At 28.9% G+C, this 23,029-nt stretch overlaps 1 protein-coding gene across 6 annotated transcripts in view; it reads left to right on the forward strand.

Moving 5' to 3' along the window:
• The window catches only part of LOC142319510 (uncharacterized), a 341,658-nt gene that overhangs the window by 312,428 nt on the left and 6,201 nt on the right, over positions 1-23,029 (forward strand). For 5 of the 6 annotated variants that reach the window (XM_075356870.1, XM_075356889.1, XM_075356902.1 and 2 more), the window contains 6 exons: positions 2,197-2,341; positions 3,639-3,774; positions 8,527-8,633; positions 10,030-10,186; positions 11,789-11,913; positions 20,071-20,170. In XM_075356870.1, the coding sequence (XP_075212985.1) occupies positions 2,197-2,341; positions 3,639-3,774; positions 8,527-8,633; positions 10,030-10,186; positions 11,789-11,913; positions 20,071-20,170 (770 nt within the window). Of the gene's footprint in view, positions 1-2,196; positions 2,342-3,638; positions 3,775-8,526; positions 8,634-10,029; positions 10,187-11,788; positions 11,914-17,617; positions 17,702-20,070; positions 20,171-23,029 lie in introns of those variants that run through there. The other variant, XR_012755208.1, reaches the window with a different exon arrangement.

Below are 23,029 nucleotides of genomic sequence, written 5' to 3' on the forward strand. Positions count from 1 at the left end.
ATCATTACGACTTTGAATGCTTATAACTCGATAATGAAGGCATTAACAGAAAAATGGGTTCACCACTGTATTTCTTGTAAAATTTTAAATCTAAATCATGTATCATATGATCATTTTCCTATTTAAAAAAATTAAGTTTGATTCAAAATGGAGGAATAGCAGACAAAAATTAAAAACCCACCATGATGCGGATTTTTTTTAACTGTGTAGAACCCCATTTTTTTTGTTTCCAAATACATCTCAGGTATGCAGTATAAATCTATTTTCATACTTAAATATCACACTGTATATGTACAAACGTACAGGTGTTGGCCTGTATTTTTATCTCCAAACTGACTAAAAGTAAATTTTCATAAAAAGTCTCAAAAAATTTCTGTACATAAGACATTGAAGGCTGTTTTTTTTAAACATGGTACGGTTGGTATATAATATTATTTATGTATAAATAAATGAAATACAACCTTACCAACAATTTGTTCGCAGTCTCCTTTCCAGTACTTCAGGAAAAGTTAATCTTCAATTTATATCATTAAAATTAAATTATATAAAAAATAAATTTAAAGTCACAGACATGACTAACTTTATACTACGATGACCAGTTGTGATTTTAAATTTACTTTTTGCATAATTTAATTTTAGTGGTATAAATTGAAGAGTAACTTTTCCTGAGGATGTTTGAATGACCGAAAGTACTAGAAAGGAGACTGCATACAAATTGTTGGTAAGGTTCTGTTTCATTTATATATATATAAATGACATTGAAGGCATTAAATTTTCGACAGAATTAAAAAATTGTAAGAGGTAATTTTCACCATTTTGAATATTTGTATGGTCATAGAAAATTGAGCTGTAGTACGGTGAAAATACTTATTAAGTTATTTAAAATTACTACGTTAAATCAGTTCAACTTAGGGGGATATTCAGTATTGTGTTAAAGTATATTTTGCTTGATACTTTGAAAACCCATAGATCAAAAAAGTTAAAATTTGGCACAAATACTTAGCTGTGTGTTCCACACACAAGGGATCATCACAGCACCTTTATTCTTTTTTTGATTATCACTGCACCAATTTAGGTTAACTTATTGAAGTAAATAATTACTTCAATAAATATATTTTTAAGTCCCCCAAAAAATAAACAAGAGGCCTCCTGAATGAAACCTTACTTGAAGTATATAATATTTTAAAGTTTAATTTTCAAGATTGAAAATCCAATTGTATCTATATTATTGAAATGGGAATATTATTTCCATTAAATGGGAAAATGGGATATTATTTTAATCGGAATTTTTTTAAAAATCACTACGTACGAAAAATTTTTCTTTAAAAAAGAATTTTAAATTATTTTTTTTATTTTTTTAAAATTTGTGTCTATTATTATTATTATTTGTTGTGCAATTATTAAAAATTTTATGAGTTAGCTGTCAAGCAAGGGGTCTAAATTTTTTTACTGAAGATTTTGTTTTTTTTTTCCAATTATAAATCATAATTTGGTCATCAGAGTCAACTGGAACCCCATATCTTTTACTAAGAACTTTTTTCTGTTGTACTTTAATACTGCATAATTTTTAGGTAAAAATATCATCTTATCAAGATTTTCAAATTGGACCAAAATGTTTTTACTGAACATTTTATATTTTCATGCTTGTACTCTAAATATTGTATAGTTAAGTCATGAGTATTTAAAAACCTTATGGCACTTTAATAAAAATATTTAAAATTAAAATAATTAAACATTTAATAAAAATCTGTCAAAGATATACAGCCTTTGACAGGTTTTAAAAAACCGACAAAGGATGCATCATATCATGATTTATATCTGTCAAAAGATAAGCCATACAAGAATGGTGAAATGATAAAAAGGATGTTTTTGGAAGCTTTCGGTGGATAATTATGACCAAATTTCAAAATTAGTTACTCAATGATGTAGAGTAAAAGTCTTAGTTAATTTAGTGGTTTACTATTGATGTGTTTCAAATGTAATGTACAATAACATTCATATATTAGAATTTTAATTCAACTCTACAAACTGATATTTATTTTCAAATTAAATAAACAGATCGGTAGGATGGAGAGTGTGGAGAAATCAGAGTTACTGTTACACTGGTTATTTAATGTTATTTTTTTTAAATTGTTTGTGTTTTGTATACAAGAATGTAATTTTTTTCATTAACATATAATAATAATTTGAATACAGAACCATCTGAAGAACCAAAATCAACTAACCTCCAAAATACTCTTAAAAGGTTATCAGAAGCTGTAGAAGAGTTGCGGCGAGACCAACGCAGGTCTGAAGATAGAGAACGATTAGGACAAGCAAGGAAGTCTTTCAGTAATCGTAGGTTAGATATTTTTTCTTTGTATTGGTAAGATGTTTGCTGTTTATTCTATATAATTAATTGCATAATTTATCTTTGCATCCATAATAAACTTCTTTTCACTCTATTGTTCAATTATAATCTCTTTAGATAAGTCGTAATGTTAAATACATTGTAAGCCATAATCAGTCTACTGCTGATTTAAAACTCTTTACTGCCCTATTATTATGTTGTTTGATACTGTGATGTTTATCAGTTTGGTGAGATGCTTTGTGTTTGACCTTAAAGAAAAATCACCTCAGAGGATAAAATCTTTTAAGTACTGGATATATTGATAAATCTCTTTAAAATTCTATGAATGGTAAAAGTAACTAACAAGTGGTTCAAAGAGTAAATTCAACCGTGGAATTAAAATATCAAAATTAAACTATTTTGGGCACATTAGCATAGGGTAAAACTACAGAATCTTTTAACTTATCATCTAATCCATTTATGAGAATGCTTTGGCTGTACTTTTCCTTTTATCAACCTCCAAGAAGAGAAATTCTAAGTGGAACATACTGCAAGCTTTATTGTATTATTTTTATAAGCGAAGATTATTTATTTACTGTTAACAGAATTACTGTTAATAGCATTATAAAATTGCTTAAAATCTTTAAGCAATCTTAAAAGGAAGCTTAAATCTTTAATTAATTTTGTAAACTTGTTAATGTAATATCTTTTTAGTTTACTAAAGTTTCTACACATTAATTTTTTTTTATCATTAATATTTTACTGTGAGCTATAATTTGTATTTTAATGTTATATTCTTGTTTGCTGCAGTTTTAAGTTACTGTAACTTAAAACTTATTAGATACTTATTTTTAAGTATAAATTTAATTCTCCTCTTTCCAGTTGGTTGGTCTTAGAAGTATATTTATATTTAGTCAGTTCCTTTGTTAAGAAATTGGTGAATAATCAAAAATGATCTGTTCACATCTGGTATCTTGGTCAGTATTATTACCAACTGCTTAACAATAGTCCTGGAATCCTTATCTTTGGTTTAGTTCTTTATTATAATGACCAGTAGTCCTTGAAACTAAGTCAAGTAACTCATTCTCTAAAAAAAAAATCCTTAATTTTGTCACTTTATTTATTTCATAATGACAAATATCTATTTTCCATTGTTGATTAATCAACATTACAAAAAAATTAATATTTGCCATTAAGAAAATGGAAGAATAATAATTGTAAAATAATAAAAAAACAAATGTATTTTATTTGCTGGAAGTACCAGATAAATTAAATAGTGATTAATAAATTGCATTATACTGATTTTCAGGGCCGCTTCAACAGAATCAGAAAATCCACCTGAAGCTTTTGGTGTTGGAAATGGAAATAAAGGTCTACAAAGAAAAGGAAGCTTGTTCAGAAAAAGTTTGTCACTTGAACAGACTTCTGCAACTTCACATGAAATGGTACGTTTTAAATAGAGAATAAATGTTAATTTAATTTTTTTATTTTTCATCCTTTCTCTTTTTATATATTCAAAAGAAGCCTTACTGTAGAATTGTTAGTGGTTGATTTAGCTGTTAACACTAAAACAATTTGTCTGCTCATCTGATTTCAAACTTCATCATTAAATCATCCCATCACCGTCCAGTTTTTTGTTCACTGTTAAGAGTTTTACTAGTTTATTGTTCTTATGAAAATATGTATTTCTCTTAAATGTCATTATTCAATCATTAAAGGGAACCTGGAATAAAATGGCTAGTTATTCTCAAGAATAATTATATATAATCCCAATTTTACCAAAGGAAGTGAAATTCAAATTTTTTGCTATTTTTCTAATGAGCCCTTTAAGAAGACTTTTTCGGAGTTTTGTCATTAATCCAGACATATGATACTGGTTCCATTTATTTTACTGCAAAAAATGTCTAATTAATATGACAAAAAACTCAGATGAAAAAATCACTAATAGTTTTATACAATTTATATTAATTTTATGCTTACACTAAGGTAACAATTAAAGTACTATTCAGGTTTTGTATCTGAATAGGTCTGTTAGTATAATGAACTGTTTGATAACCGTAAGAGTGAAATGGGTATCCATAACTCAACACACAGTTATTCATTAAAAATGATTAAGTGTTTGAAGAATAATGCAAGAGAATATTTTAATTGAATTTGTTCTGGGTATGCTAATTTTACAATTTGAATTACATATTGAAAGGGGTGAAAAAAAAATTAATAAAATCATGAAACTAAGTAAATAAAATCATAAGTCATAGAAAAAAGTTTATGATTTTAATTTAATGATAAATTAATTTTTAATCTTTAATTTTATGAATAAATTATAAAGTGAAAAGTAAAGGTTGTTGCTCACTTTGAAAATTAGGTCACTTGAAAAAATCAGAATGATTAGATTTTTGCAAGAGATCTAAACTAAAAAACTATTTAGAGTAAACTGCCTGAAAAAATAGATGTCTTTAATGAGAATCTGGTTGTATTATGTAAGCGATAGATCTATATGAAATTTTGTCTGCAAAAATCAGAAAAGAGATTAATGAATCATACATATGACAAGCAATAGAGTTAGGAGTGTATTATTATTGATTATAAATACCATTGTTTGTATTTATTTTATTTTAGACTTTTGTTTAAAAATATCCTGAAAAGAAAAAAACAGATTAATAAAACAAAAATCCATAAGGTTATACGGGGGTTATTTTATTTTCAAGGCCCGATCGGTCACGAAATAAAAACCCGCGCAAAAATCAGATGAACCTTTGGGCATATGTGTTACACAGTGTCTCTAGTTTGGCCTTCAATCACACCGTGTCACTTCGTTTAGTTCTGCAGCTAGCACGTAAACATGTTTACAACAATAGCATCTCTCGCCAAGTGTGAAGTGCGTGCGGTAATACGATTTCTTCAGCTGAGGGGTGTAATGCAGCTGAAATTCATCGATGAATAAGTCATGTGTATGGTGAAACTTCAATGAGTGACAGCAAAGTGCGACAATGGTGCAGGAACTTTAAAGCAGGACGTGCAGATGTTCATGATGCAGGTGGTCAGGGAATAACGCGTCTTCCCAAATCCGCTGATTTGGAAAGTCGAGAGTTACAGCATTCAAGTCCTAGTAAAGCCAGTTATTTTTACATGGATTTGAATACTAGGATACCGGTGTTCTTTGGTGGTTGAGTTTCAATTAACCATACATATCAGGAATGTTCGAACTGAGAATGTACAAGACTACACTTCATTTACACTCATACATATCATCCTCATTCATCCTCTGAAGAATTATCTAAACGGTAGTTACCGGAGGCTAAACAGGAAAAAAGAGAGGTGGTCAGGGAAGGAAGCGAGTGTCAACCGATGATCTCGTTGAGCTAGTGAATGAGGCAATTCGAGAAAATCATCGGTTCCCAATTTCTGTATTGAGTGATTCGTTTCCTGAAATTTCAAGGTCAGCTCTCTACACCATTGTGAGTGAGAGACTTCAGTACCGCAAACTGTGTGAAAGATGGGTTCCTAAGATGCTGTCCGACCATCACCAAAACAATGAGAATGGACGCCTCCCTAACGTTTCTCCTGCGCTACCACAATGAAGGAGAAGATTTTTTGAACAAAATTGTCACAGGGGACAAGACATGGGTCCATTTCGAAACTGAAGAAACAAAAGAACAATCCAAACAGTGGATGCATTCTCATTCTCCCAGTAAACCAAAGAAGTTCAAGTGAACCTTCTCCAACAGAAAGTGTATGGCTACTGTGTTCTGGGACCAGAATTGAGTTCTGTTGGTGGAATTCATGGAACGTGGTACGACCATCACTGCAGCCTCATACTGCGTGACTCTTCAACATCTACAAAGAGCAATTCAGAATAAGCGGAGAGGAATGTTGTCATCAGGCATTGTCTTTCTCCATGACAATACTTGGCCGCACACTGCAGCTGTAACAAAGAAGCTCCTGCAGCGTTTTCATTGGGAAGTGTTTAATCACCCACCATACAGCTTGGACTTGGCTCCATCTGATTTTTACCTCTTTGCTCACATGAAACCCTGGCTAGGAGGACAAGATTTTGGCACAGACATCGAGCTGCATACCAGCGTAGAAACATGGCTGAAAACACAGGCGGCTTCGTTCTATGACGAGGGTATTGGAAAGTCGGTACCATGCTACAACAAATGTCTAAATCGGAATGATGACTATGTAGAGAAATAGTGTAACTATGTGAGTACTTGTTACAAATAAAAAAATTTTTTTTTCACTGTGATTTTAATTTCGTGACCAATCGGACCTTGGAAAAAAAATAACCCTCATATCGTAACAAAAAGTTTCATTATATATACCAACAAAAATAAATCACTTATTTATAAAAAAAAAGATTATTAAAATTAAATTGCTTTAAACTAAAGGAAAAACTGTAATGAAAAAAGAGAATCTTTTTTATGGGAAAAATGATCAGCTCAGCTAAAATACAAATAATATTAGTTTGTTTAAAAGAAGATCAAATTATTAAGTAGATATTGAGGTTTTTTATCTTAATAAAATTACCTTAAATTTTTGATGAGTTATATACGTTATTAATATGAAGAAAGAAAACAGCACATAAAAGCTTCTGAAGAAAGTTTATAAGTTTTATTGTAAAAAATGTCTGTAACTTTTGATATCTACCACTATGGTATTGACAAATGTTAATTCTTAAAGAACAAGAAAATAATATAAAGTACTAAAATTGGATTTTAACTTCAAATTGGAAATTAAATATTAAACAGTCAAATGAACAAAGAAGTAAATAATGATACTATTTAACATAAATCTTTAGTGGGGTAGATATCTCATACTTATTGAGAAAATCTAAAAAAAACTGCTATACAGCTAGAATAAGCAGTTTAAAAGTCATATGTGTAAAATGATTCACAAAGACTTAAATAATTTCAGGACACATTCCACAAGTGAAAATAAAAAAAAAACGTTCTCATAAACTTGGGTCCAGATATGACTTTTATTAAAAAAAAAGCAAAACAAAATGTGGAAAAAAATATTCTGTTACAGATTTAATCTTAGCAAAAATCATTTCAATATTGAAAAATATCTAGAAATAAAATTGATTATAAAAAAAAAATTGTATTACACACTTAGAATAAGTAGTATGAAACTAGTGTGTAGTCCAGTTATAATAAGTAGTACAAGTGGTATGTTGTCTATTACAATAATTTTTCAAAAGTCCTCCTTCACTGTTTACACAACATTTATTTCATCGATAATCTCACATACAAACTGAATACAGAATAAACAAGTTGGAGAATAACTGTTTTTTTTTCATTTTTATATGAATTTAATATGTTTGGTATTCTTGAGAGTATGGTTGATCATTCTGGACACACAAAAATGTTAAAAATTTTAAAGAAAACAAAATAGACATAATTTACAGACATCAATAAATCCTTTATCCTGATTGGTATATATTATATATATATATTTATTTATTATGTAAATCACTTCATTATTTGATGAATTATAAACACATAAATTATAAGGTAAAAAAAATTGAGTGATAAAGAGAGTCCATATTAATTATTTAAAATGCAAACACATAAAATAATGTTAAGATAAATATGTTGAATATAGAAAATTATTACTAAATAATTCACAATACATGATGCACTATTGAAAATTATTTTGTGACTACACTAATAGACATGTTAAACAGGATGCAGAAAATCCATTTTTTTTTTACTAGTATTAATTGAAGATTCTTCTACAGAATAACATTGTTTCTGTAAAAGAAGAGATCTTTTAATTGTATTTTAAATAAATTAGTGGTAAGATTTTTCAAATGGTTTGATAATCTATAAAAATGTTATGGAAACATAATAAACCTTTCTTATAAGAAGAAATCTGATTGCTAAAAGAAGCTAGTCTTTTATGATATATAATTGATCCATCTGCAGCTGAACAAATTTTTATGAGCAACTAACTTAAGCCTCTTAATTTATAAGTAATTAAATAGTTAGGTTTGTATTTTACCAAAATTATTTTAGTGTTCATGTTTTTTTGTAATTTTTTTCAGTTTTTATATAAAGAAAGAAATTAATCTGGAAATTTTCATAAACATACCTCAATGAACAGATTTTACTTCTCTTAAAAAGACTATCATCAAATTTTTAAAAACATGAATAAATATTGAAATTTAAAAAATATCAAATTTGTTATTTTAGGGAATTTGGAAGACTGAAGATGAAACTGAAGGAAGTTTAACTAGTATTCAGTCACTTGATGAAGCATATGAAGCAAAATTTATGAGAAGAGATCCAAGTCTTGACAGGTATTGTTTGTGTGTGTGTATGTTTTTTTTTTATCAAATATATTTTTAATTTCTTTTGACTGATTAGTAGAAAAAAATTATTATAAATGGTTCTTCATTCAGTTTCTACAACTCACATATGTATTTGTTCTCTGTGATTAAGAACTGAAAAAGATTTGTTCATAAAAAATTATTCATTTTGAATTTTTTTTCATTAAAAAAAATAACTCTTTTTGAAATCTATAAAAAATAGTAAATACTGTTGGTAAATGACAACATAGTTTTTCAGAAATGTTTATTTATTAATTATTAAAACCTTCCATATTGAGATGACAACCCAATAAAAAAAAAGAATAGAGAAAAGAAATAAGAGTTACAAAAATGTACTTTAGATTTCAAAGTATTAACAATGTAATAAATAATATTGCATAACATTTAGAAGGAGTTAATTACTTTTTTTTATTGAAGCATTACTCAGGATAAAAAGATATATACCCCAATTTGCTACCTAATACATATAATAAAATTTATGTTTGAAAAAAATTGCAAAAGGTTTTGTCAGTGTCAATCTTTAGTGGTATAAATAACTTTTAAAATGTCCTACCTGCCTGTAGTAGATTTGTCTTGTCTCTAGTAGTAGGTTCATCTTTATTTAAGATATGGAAAGAATCTACAGTGTTTTATATGTAGATATCTAAGTTTTGAAATTATGATTACTTTTACCAGCATTAGAGTTTGACAAATCTACAACCAAGTTTCAGAATTTAATAAGACACATGTAGTCTGCTTCAAATACTGTGAAACAGATAAAGTTGAGGATGAAATAATACTATGACATATAAACGTACTGTGTCTGACTAAAGTGTATTAATTTTTTCCTGCCTTTAAATTGTAGCAGTCTATTTCCATTTAGATGTGATAAATACTGTTATTTTACTTTTTTTTTCTCTTTCTGAAAAATTCTTTTAAACAGTTTTTTTGTTGGATAACCATTTTCATCATTATACTTTACAAATCTGCAATATTTATTTTCAACATAAAGGGAAAATAAACTTGTTTTTGCATTACATAATGATGGGGAGATGTAATCAAAATTTTGGTAAGTTTTATATAGAAGGGTGGGGAAAAAAGGTGTCATGAAACATATTATTAGTAAGTTACTCAATAGTAATGCAGTAATGGTTACGCTGAGAAATCATTTTTTTTATATATTTAAAATTATATTAACAAAATGGTACTTAATGTTGATTACAGATTTATAAACAAAATATTAACTTTGATGAGGTAAGATTTCAGAGGAATCAGATAAATTTTTGAGTATGATAGATTTTACACATCAGTTATATTTTTAATAATAATTATCCATGATGTGTTATTGATGTCTTTGATTGTTATTTTTCTTTTTTATCTTATTTAGTCGATTATCTGGTGGTTCAACACAAAGTGAAGTGATAACATCTAGCACAGAGAAAAAGAAAAAGAAGGGACTGTTTGGTAAACTAAAGAAATTAACAAAATCATCAAGAAGTATAGATCAAGATGGTAGTGACTATGGAGGCGGTTCAGCCAGTCAAGTATGGACTGTTAATTATTTTTCTCATTTATAATAATTATTAATACCTGAATGTTGTTTGCAATTATGTATTAGATTCTTTCGGAGAATGAAGTAGTAATCAGTAAATTTTCAAATACTTTATGAATCTTAATAGAAAACACTTTAAAAAACTGAAAAGTTAGCTTACATGATTCTTATTCAGTTTTTTAATATCACCTGCTGCAAGGTGGTGCTTTTTTAGATTCAATGCATGCATTAGACATGCATGCATTGAATGTTTCTATGTTCTGTTCCTATTTCCTGCTGTTATTCCTATTTATGAAGAAATTCTGAACACATTTTTAGCTCACAATTAAAACCATTGAATCTTTCAATCTAATTTAGTGAAGAGCATGTTGAATTATGTGACATTCTCAGAGAAAACCATAATTATTAAAGGTAACTCTCGGTCAAAATTTTGCAAAGTGTTTTATACATAAAACACTTTTTTACTGAATTCTGTCCAAGGTCTATGCTGAATTCTATACTGAATTTGTTTACACAAACACATCCTCAGAAAATTACTAAAAATAATGTTTTCATATAGAGATGGATTTAATTGTTTTGCAGTTCTTCATAAAATCCACTTAAAATTCTGTTTGCATTAATTATTATTATCAGTTGTAACTTTTCAGAAAAATGCATTTTCAGAGAAATCACAAAAAACTTTTACATTAGTTAAAGTCATTTTATAGAATTTATTTCAAAAAAACAATCTGATATGGCCACCACATGACTTCCTTATATGCCTATTAAAATACATATATTTTTTATTAATTTTTTTTCTTTTTTTTTTGTTATTGAATTATTATTTATTGTAATATTTTTTTTTTACAATCACAGGTTAATTATTAATAAATCAACATATTTAAATTAAAAAAAAAAAAATATATATGTATATGAAGTCAGATTTGATCTGACGTGCCCTTGTAAGATCTAAATATCTGAATTAATTAAAATTTCATTTGGCTATAACTCTGGAACCAATGAAAATAAATACCACTTATGATATATCGTTTAAAAGATCTCAATGAGAGTTTATTACTGCAGTTAATAAAAAGTCCGTAATCCAATTTTTTTTTTATTTTGGGCTAAATCCCAAACAATACTAAATTCAACATTTCAACATTCCATGGCTAATTGTTTTTGAGTTATGTGAGATATACATATGTACAGACATCACACCGACTAGTCAAAATGGATTCAGGGATGATCAAATTGGATATTTCTGTTAAAATCTGAAAACTGAAATTTTTTGCAATTAACAATACTTCCTTGTACTTCGTACAAGGAATTGCAAAAAGGAAGAAATATCTTATAGAAGTTGTAGTAAATTGTAAGGGTTTTAATTTTACTGTAAATTAAAACAAAAATGCAGAATTAGGTTTATATTTAATTTTCCAGAATCATAAATATCCTTTTTTTCCCCCCAATTTAATGAGCAGTTTAAAATATCACTGCATGAATTATGGGATTAAGATTTTTTTTTTGTTGTTTGTGATATACATGTATATGTATATAAGAAATAATAAAATACAGTGTATTATTTAATAAACGTTTTTATTTTTACTGATTGTTGCAGCTAGATCAGGGTTCTGATACTAGCCTCAGTACAGTACCTGATGCAGAACATATTAGTAAACGTGATCTTAAGGATCGCCTGACTGGAATATTTAAGAAGTCAGGATCTACCTCTAGAGGAAATAGGTATGCTTGTTCTTTACTATTTATATTAATAAAAAATAAAATAATCGTGTACTGCAATTTGTTTTCTTTTTTTTAATATTACATTAATATCATAATGAAATTAATTAGCTTAAAGTAGGCTATGTTTTAACCCTTGCTTTATTTGTGATTTTATCATTATATTACACTATTTCATTAATGTATGTATTTAATATGTTTTATTTGGTTTTTAATGATTCAGTGCCAAATAGGCTTTTGCATGTTTATAAGAAGATGAAATAATAAAAAATTTAAAGACCTAAACATTTACCATACCTGGATTTTTAATTACTTATTCAGCCAGTGCTCTACCAATTGAGCTTTAGAAGTGAATCATTTAAATATTTATTTCTGTTTAGTCTGTGGATGTTGTGGCAGGTACTTAGTTGGATGTGATCCCTCAGATGAACCGACCCTGTATAAAAAAGATGCTGGCTGGATTTAGAACTATGTAGTTTATCATTACAAACTCAAAGAAATTTGATAAATGGTTTGTAAATGTTTTCTAGAAACTTACAGTCAGTAGTAAAGGAAAAAGGTATATTATTTTTAGTCCTTTTTTCAAGATCTTGTAACTTTGTATGTCATTTTCAACATGAATACTTGCAACCAGAGGATCTATTCTCACATATTTTTTTGAGAATATCACCAAAACTTTTGTTCTCTAATGTAAGAGTCAACTTAAAAAATGAATTTTGTTCCAAAGACACTTAGAAATATATTTTGTTAATTAATGTTTACTCTCATTCTTGTGAAATAAGATAAATAAAAATAAAAAAGCCAGAAGAAATTTAATGCAGGTCTGGAGGTTGAGGTCTTGTGTATTTTGAGGGAAAGAAACACAAAAGATAAGTCTTTGGTATGGTAATTCTGTAATATATTCAATGTACAACCAAAATCAAATAGCTCATACATGTTACTAATAACTTTCAGAGTTAAGCATTAATTATAGACTATTTCGTTTTTTGTTACTAATTGGTTATCAAAATGGTCTTTTTGTGGTGAAATTGTCAACTGTATAACAGTATGATTAATTATTCTTGGTACCATTAATATTTGTAATTAAATAGTAAATTTTATTAGATTATTTTAAAAACTAATTGTTGCTGTGTATGTTAATAATACTAACCACCCTTATCACCTTAATCACCCTGCTTATGACCCTTATCAGCTTTCTGATATAAAATTACTATACTGAGAGAAGGTAGTTTGTAATTTTTGCTGTAAATTTGCTTGAATACTTTCCAAGCAGTGAACAATGTTATTCTATAACTAGCTGATCAATGCTCGCTTAACTTACTCTTCCCATCAAGAGGAATCACTTCCAGTCAGGAATCACACACTTCAATTGTTTCAGAGAGCTGAAATACTCTCATTTTTTATAGCAGACTTTGAATAATAAGAAAGATTATTTTTCTATCTTGAAGACATATTTTTTTAACTATTGACAACCCATTATCAACTGCCAAAATAAACAATCAAAACCCATAAAATTTGCTATATGTACTAATTTAAGCTAATTATGTTTATTATTGCAATTACTATTATTAATAATAATAAATTAATAAAATATTAAATATTTGATAGGTATTCATTAAAGAAAAAAATTAATCATTTTACTTCATTATATTAAAGGATTAATTTTTTCCTTTATGAATATCTTTAATATCTTAACCCCTATTGGAAGTTTTGTGATAATTCTAAGTGGAGATAATGACTAAGCCTCTAAGGAATAAATCTGCAAAGTTTTATTAAAATGTGTCCAGTAGTTTTTGAATGATAAATGCATAGAGATGACCCTAGTTTCATTTTATTATTTGTATAGAATAGATAGAGGTGTTTGTATCAATTTCTAAAGTAAATTTACATCAAAGAATTAACTATTATAATAAATATGCATTTTTGTGGTTTAGAGATGCTGAGATGCTTTGAGCATCTCTATAAAACAAGTAATATATGAAATTTGTAAAAATTTCATACATTACTTGTTTATGCAAGAGCTTGGATAGATCAGCCTCCACTGCGTATCAACCATTCTGTATTTTTGTCTGTAGCGGTGTAAACAACTCACTACTTCCTCCAACCGGGAGACAGAGTCACCAGGTCACTGTTTTATGACTCATCTTCCTCACTCGGGACATGCCTTCAGTTAGGTCTCTGATCTGTGGCCTTATACTTTTCCACTGTAACTACAGGAGGTGCACCAGTGGGTAACTCCATAACTGCCACTTTGGTCATGGAGGATGATACACCCTCGTCACTTTATTTCGCCTGAGTCCACTGACCCTCACAGGTGACTGGTTAAGGGTTTTCCCAGTTTAAATTGATTTTATCCATCTCTTAAAGTAGACCAAAAAAACAATGATGGTATCAGTCCCAGTCAAGGAGATCTGTGTTCCTCCAAAAGTCAAAAAAAAAAAATTGACTAAACGCCCAGTTTAAACTACTTGTGAAAAGCTACAAGGAAGCACTCTGTATAGAGCAAAAATTTTATTTTCTGCATGATAAATTCTTTTCTATCGATAAGATAAATAGTCTTCCGCGATAGTAATTTAATAAATTACTAATTCAATAAAAACATAAATGACAAGAAAACACAGACATACTGCAAAATATAATAGAATATATAAGTAAAGTTTTTTACATATTTTATTCTTTATTTGGACTCTCAGCAGTTATCTGGTTTACAAAACTGATGAATAAATGTTTAAAAAATCATAATTGTTACAGTTCTTTAGAAATAGTTTACAAAATGATTTAATTTATACTTTTTAAGCAGTTTAAAGCTGTGTGTACTTTTACATTACAAGGTATTATTTCACCCAGAGGTCCCGGGTTCGAATCCCGGTCAGGCATGGCATTTTCACACACGCTACAAATCATTCATCTCATCCTCTGAAGTAATGCTTAACTGTGACTCAGATTCCATGCCAACAGAAATAGTAAAGTATGAAATAGTTTCGTCATGCCTTCTCACAGAGTGAGACACTGCTGCACATCAGCAGCATGCCAACCCTGCCAAAATGCAGTTAATATTCATCCCTACAAATGACATCTTCACTCTGTTCACTGCAGGGACCGGTTGTATAATGACATCATTATTTTCAGAGAAAGCAGCTCTAACTGCTTTTACCACTTTTATCTGAGATGCTTTACATGCATTTTAATTATAAAAAAAAGCATGAAACTTCATGCAAAACATCAAATTAGTGTGTATTAGATATAAATGCCTTGCTTTCCGCAGAAAACTGTTTCTGTATAAATCCACACATACAGTACTTAAGCTCAGTTGGAGAAAAGACTATAGTGATACAATTTTAGGTATTTTTTTAACACTTTTACAGAGATTTTCTTTCTGAACCTAAGATCACATTCTAATTCAATGGTCGTTTTGTTTTTTTATGTTAATCTCTTATTTGAATGAACAGTTTTTAATTCATTTTATGCTTTGATTAATATTTTTATTTTTTTTTTACTTAGTCTAGTGCTGTTATTTGGTAATAATAACAACAAAAGTACTTTTCTGGGCAAGCAGAAATTGTTAGGCCATACCTAAATATTGTAGTTTCAGTGCTTAACATGAGTTTATTGTTCATTTTTTTTTTACAATTACTGTTAAAACGTTTAACTGAACAGAATTTGTTGTTTCCAATGCTGCACCAACTATTGTACAAATGTAAGTATCTATTTAAATTTAGTAAGTTTTTTTTTTATTTTGTAGTGTATAAACATTTTTTTATACTTAGCATAAGTCTTCCTTTGCAAGTATTAAGAATAAAAAGAAAAATAATCGTGTATATTTTCCCATCATTATTGTTTTATCTGTTCACTACGTATTGTTAAGTTCAGGATTAAATGAATTTTTGTTATAGTCCTTTTAATTATATCTCTTTGTATAAAAAAATTGATCTGCTTAAAAGATGATTCAGATTACATAACAAGTAAATGCTAGATTAAGCCCTAAATAAACATGTTTCAGCAGCTAAGATTTTCCTTATACTACTATGGCTAAAGTAAAAATAGAAGATAAATTTTCAGTTAGTTTGACATTGATTTTGATTAACACACCATTACTAAGAACAGATGTACACAGCCAAATGAGAAAAAAATATGACAGATTATAATGCCACAACTGACTGCATAACTGCATTACTTCTGTAAAATTTAGAGCAATACAGTTTCCAATTATTCAATTAAAATTTTATAATTTAATTTCATCTTAAAAATATACAAAAGTAGGATCTTCTTGCAGTTAAAATTTGGGCAACAATATGGATGTGGAATGCTAAAGGCTTGATTTATGACAGTCAAAGTACAACCACTGTCCAGGAGCCAACTAATATATTATATTGGGTGAGGTGTACTGCTTTATGATCATGAGATAAATATTAAATTCTTAAACGGCAAATAGATGATTATTAAATACTATAACACATAATTTGTTAAGGTTTTGCCTGTAACAGTCAACAATTAAAATTAAACAAATTTATTAAACACAAATTTCTTAAAACTCATGTCAAAACACTTTCATTCACTCATTTGTCTGTCTTCATTAATTTATTACTTCGGCTGTTTTCATCAGAATGTGTTAGTTGGTGTTTTTGCAGGTAATATGTTTTTAGGCAAATGTATTTAGAGTGTGGTAGAAAGGTGAGTTGAATTAATTCTTAACCTTATCATCGCAAAAAGCAATCAAAACACATTTAAAAATGTACAGTAAGCCAATAATAATAGGTGCTCTCATTTATACCCCCTTTTTTTCTTTTTTTTGTAGCATTTTTTTGGTTAGCAATAGCAATAGTTGGAAGACATGGTCTAGGGAGATGAATACAGGGAAGATACAACATTTCTAATAAGTAATTTATAGTACAAAAGAATTTTAAAACTCAATCCATTGTTTTACAGCTCTTGTATATCCACTAAATGTGTGCATAATTTGTGGACCACTAAGGAGATCTGGTTCACTAAGATATGAACACATATTTAATTTAATTACTAATTAGAGAAAACTTTTCTGTTTTTCTGAACAAAAAAAAATCACCAACATGATAAAGATTGTTTCACTAGACTTATGTCGGCTTTTAAATAGCAATCTTTCATAAAATAAAAAGATTTAGAATTTCACAAAAAATTAAAAATTGATAAATAAGTTTTTAAAAATAGATTAAGGAGAATGTAAATTGGGCTTAAAAACTTAATAAACTTATGAAAGTTGTTTAGTTTATCTATTAACTATCAAAACTCTTAACACTTTATTTTATTAATCTTTTATGGGTTTTTTTTGTGAAAAATATAGTATTATTTTTAAAATTAATTATATTTAAGTTCATACATATAACACAGTATGTATTCATATAATCATAAGAATTATAAAGCAGTAAAGATATAGAATTGTCTCATCTAATAATGAAGTTATATGGCTGCTGATAGCTAGCTTTAATATTTTATTGTTTGCCCATTGATTAATTTACCAAAAAGTCTTGTATCATATGAACAGATTTTTATGTACAGTAATGTTGAATGTGAACTTCATATCTTTAATGGTAAAGGATTTAAAGATTAGGATTCATATACTTCAGACTTGGATAGTGATAAATATTATTTTTTTTTTATAAAATATTTACTTGTATGCAGAAAACTTAGCTTTGTTAATCTTCCCTCAGTAAAGTAGAAACTTTGATTTCAGATTCTGGTGAATTTTACTCTTAACAACAAATTTGGTAGCACATAAAATGAAATATGAAATGGCGAGATTATTTTCCTATGAAAGGTTCTGTTTAACTTTTAATCAATGTTTTTATCCTTGTACAAATCTTTTTAACTGACAATGTAACCTGTACATGTTTTTGATTTATGAAATAATATTTCTCTCCTCTTCATAAGACAGTGGATATAGAGTAGGCATGACTTCCAATACTCTGATCAAAAGTTATGAAACCTTTTTTATTAGTATACCTACATGGAAGACGTGCATTGTCCAGTAAGTGGTCCTGATCATGGCATACTTCATGACCAATTGTTGGTTATATCATTCTTCTGTGGTTATTCATATAAAAAGGATTAGATAATGACATGTGAATCATCAGTACAATGTGGAAACAGAAGTGCAGTTTTTACAATGGATCAGAAAAATTTGCTATAACCACAAAAAAAGGCACAGTAGGTCAAGTCAAATGTGGAAATCATATCATGGGATCTTACACTGATGTCTTGAAAATTTTGAAATGTCTGAAAGAAAAGTAAAAAGAAAAAAACTGATTTCTATAGAAAAAATTTGATCCTACTTCACAAAAATTCACCAGCTTACATGCAATATGGCTGTAGCAACTTTTTCCTGAAACTGAAATCCTCTAAGAAGAATTATCATGTAGGATGTTTGAAGAAATTAAAAGGAATTTGCATGTAGACATAATTAGTCCTTGGTTTTGGAAGCAATGCATTGGCTCAGGATAAAAGTCCTTCTGAGGAGATAAGGCTCACTAGGTCATAGTTAGGTACAAAAAATAAATTTCAGAATTTTTTAATATACAAGATATACGTTTAATTTACAAGATATAGCTTGTATATCTTATAAAAATGGTTGTTTGTGATACTTTAATATAATTTCCTGCTCATAATTTACCTTCAAATAGTACATTATAATACTAAAACAAAAAACATGCTTTCTATGTAATTCAATAAAACTAGTGGTATGAAGCTAGATTTTTAACAAAATTTAATGTTTTTGTTTCTGAAAAAAAAAATTGTTTATTGTTTTGTAAATATGTGTGTTACATTATTATAGCATGATGTTTAAATTTGTCATTATAAAATATTGTTCAGATAAAGATCTTATATAATATATTTTCAAAAATTACACTCATTTATTAATAAATATTTATTGTTTTTCATGAATGATGTAACACATTTTGTTCAGGTTAGCCTTAAGAAGAAGGTTGTTGAAAATCTCTGGTTCCTTTTAACACCAATTCTTCTATTTATTTTGATATAATCTTTTGTTGTGCTCAAATTTTATTAATAAATTTATGCTATAGAATGGAGAGAAATTTGCATTATAAATCTTTTTACGTACTATATGAATTACATACATAGCTTGAAATGAAAAACTTTATTGTTTTAAAATAAAATTAAATTCCCTCAATTAATTCTTCTCAGATGAAGATATTTAATCTACATACTGCATTGGATAATTACACACACACGCCAGTATGCTAACATTTTCATTCATTATGATAGATATATTGCATTAATTAATAACATTTTTAGGTAATATAGTTTTGCGGAACTGCAAAAACATCACTCTCTTTCTAATCTGATTACTTTTTTATTTGTAATCAGATTTTTTTTTTGCCTTTTCTCACGTAGTATCAAAATAAGAGATCTAATCATTATCTAAAAGTTTTCTTGCCACTTTTCAAACACACTTATCCTCAAATCTCAACTTTAAAGTCACTCAGTATTTTGTTACTGTCAGTTTTTTTCAATTTTTCCTTTATTTGAAAAAAGGAAATTAGAATACAGCAAGGAGATTAAAATACACATTAATTTACATTGAGATTGTTTGATCCTAGAATAAATCCAAACTGATTTTATTGTTATACTTGATTTATTTATGATTAGTTTATGTGTATGCATGTCTTTCTGATACTTTTCAGAAATATTGGAAACTGTTTATTAATACTTCTATTTGATTCTGTTCCAGTATATTTTGTAAATAATTCTCTGGCTTTTTTTGCAGTTGTTACTGGCACAATGAGTATTATAGTTTATTAAGGTAGTGACTCTTTTTTTCTTGGTGGATTGAATGCAATTCTGGTATTGTTAATTTTGATGAATGTTATAATATTGATCTCTTGTTTTGCAAATCCCATTTTTGTTAACAATTAATTAATTTTGGGTGCCTATACATAATATTTCTTAATAATCCTAGTGTTATCTAAATGAAGTACATAAAAATTATGAATAAATAGATTTCATGGATGATGATATTTAATTAATATACATATCCTTATTTATTTATACAAAACTTACTTGATATCATTTTTTTTAGTTCCCATTCACTCTAATCCTGAAACTGGAAAGCCTGTGAACAGAGTACATTATTGATTTAATTAATCATATTGAAATATTTTGTTTCAGCCTGGAGCGTAATGCTAAGCCTCCAGTCAGTGGTGGGAATGAGCAGCGACCTCTCTCTAGAGTTTCCAGCAGTAATACTCTACCTCGAGCATCACCTGCTGTAATTATCAGTTTCATTGATTATTATATTTTTTATAATTAATTTTTTTACTGTTTGATTGTGTGCGTATGTGTGTGTGTGGGTGTGTGTGTGTATGTTTGAGATGCTTGTGATTTTATAAGTTTTTATTTTCTTAGATTTATTCTTCTATTAAAACAAATATTAATTATCTAAAATACATATTATTTTTGGGGGAAATGAAAAATACTTTTTAATTTATAGTTTTTTGTCTTTCTATTTGATGAAGTAATCCACTGAATCTCCTTTAACTCTTTATCCCTGATATGAAATTTCATATTAACTGTAAGTTAATATAGAAATTTCATCTCCATAACAGTTATTTGTACTCATTAACAGAAATTTTATTTAAATTGATTCACTTTGTTATGCCTTAGCATATTTATTATCATCACTGGGAGTATATTACAATAAATTACACCCCAATGGGGAGTCTTACTCTTTAAGACTTTGGGGATTGGCATCCTTATGGCCCTAATGTCTGCATCCTTTCTTCCGACTACATCCAGAGCTCCAGAACACTTTACATTATGCACATACTTTACACCAAGAACAGTACACAAATTACAACATATACCCTTAAAAAACTCCACAACAACATCCTACACTGTTCCTTCTTACATTTACAATCAATGTTGTTGCGACATCTTACAAAACGCAACTGTAACCCAAGGTGGAAACTATCGTGCTGATGGGTGAATGGCTGTATGTAGTGAATCTGAAACAATGTCCTCTAGGCACCTGAGTGAACCCAGTTGTTGTATTTAGCTCTAGCTCCAGTACAAGTGCGCTCTGCTGGAGTGGTCTATTATGTCGCCGGTACTCATGGGATCAAAATTTCAAGTCCACAAATAAATCCTATGATGGTTGGTGGTCCATCTGAAAAAAACCACCAATTTCACTATAGTAAAAAGGTCTCGGTCAGCTTTGTCTGACGAGGATAATATTACTGCAGAAGAGAGTATATTGAATTCAAAAAAATCAAATCTAAAATATAAGAATATTTGTTTTGTTGTTCTTTGGAATAATCAGGAGGGTGACTTCCTCCAAAAGGTCTCGCCTTTCCTGATTAACAAATGTGTAAACGGTTCAAGTGGTTCTCTGAAGAATATCAGAGAACTACGAGATGAAACGATTCTGACAGAAACTTTTAATGATGAGCAGAGTCGCTCTGTGTTACATCTCAGCAATTTGGTGACAAACATAAGTGTGAAGTTTGTAAGTGGAAGTAATTTTTTGCCACAACCTTCTGGAGATGGATATAAATGAAATAGCTGATGATCTTCCTAAACAGGAAGTTGTGGAGGTGAAAAGAATAAAGAAATGACAGAACGGTGTGGAAGAATTTACACCTTCCCTTATATTAACTTTAAAAGTGGGTGACCTGTCGGTTCTGGTATGATCTTTCATCCACAACCCACAACATTTCTAATGCAAAAAGGTAACCAGATCACCTATAACTAATTTTGTCTTATATTTATGTATATATCTGCATCTAACTACCTTTTATTTATTGGCATTATTCAGTGGAACATTAAGAGGTTTCCACTCCCTCATTAAAGATGATAGAATGCTGATGCGCGCACATGAATCATTAATAATGTGCTTCCAAGACACACATCTTACAAAAAGATTTGGTAACACTTAGAGGCTATACTTGTGAGAGACACAGTTGTCTTGTAGACAATAGAAAGAGTGGTGGTGTTGCTATTTTCATACGAAATGAGGTGTCGGCTACAAGGATACCACTAGCTACCCTCATTCCTGTTGTTGCTGTAAAAATCTCAATGTCCTTTAAATTGCATATCTACGATTTGTATTTCTCATTGAACTCTGAGTTCAATGCTCTAGAAATATTAAATCTCCTCACACAAATCCCATTACTGTCGTTAATAGTAGGAGACTTCAATATCCCCCATATTTCCTGGGATTCATATCTCTGCTCATCTCAAAGAAATATGACAAACTGAGTGAGACAAGACTTGGACCTTTGTCTATTTAATGATGAGTGATACACATTCATGTCCTCATTGTCTGGTACATTATCAAACATCGCCTTCTCCTTATGCTCACCAAATTTACTCCGTCATCTTAATTGGTTTGCTTGTGATGACCTACATGGCAGTGACCACAGGCCAATTACCATAACTTTTGGTATCGACCACAAGATGAATAAAAGACCACAGAGATGGGTTGTTGAAAAGGTAGATTGGAACGATTACCGTAAAGCCTTCCCGTCACAGTATGATGATAGTGCAGACACCCTTTACCTCTTTTACATCTTACCTCTTTTACATCTCTGATACTTGAGAATGCTAGTAGATATATCCCACAAACATCAAGAAACCCTAGGTGTTCTTCCGTTTCTTGATGGAATTTTGATTGCAAAAACACTATTAGCAAACAATGGTAGGCACTGTAAAAATTTAACTGCATGCCAACAAATGAACATCTTACTTTGTACTGTAAGGCTAGAGCACTATGTTGTCGGGTATTCTTAGATGCTAGGAGGAAGAATATGAAAGAACATGAAAGAATTCATGTTTGTTATTTGTTGATGATTTTGCCATATATATTACTTCCCATTTGACAGCCACAGCAGAGAGACCACTAGAGAACACAATATCTCTTGCCTTGAAACTTGATCCAAGGTTACAGGCTTCACATTTTCACCTAAGAATACAAAATGTGTAGTCTTTTCTCGCTTGTGGGACCCTTTTATAATACCACCAATCTTTCTGAATGAAGAGTAAATTGCTGAGTCTCGTCATATTAAATTTTTAGGTTTGTTTTTTGACAGCCATCTTACATGAGTAAAACAGTTAAAAACAAAATGTTCCA

This window comes from Lycorma delicatula, chromosome 1 (genome assembly GCF_047948215.1).
Source record: "Lycorma delicatula isolate Av1 chromosome 1, ASM4794821v1, whole genome shotgun sequence".
Classification (NCBI taxonomy): domain Eukaryota; kingdom Metazoa; phylum Arthropoda; class Insecta; order Hemiptera; family Fulgoridae; genus Lycorma; species Lycorma delicatula.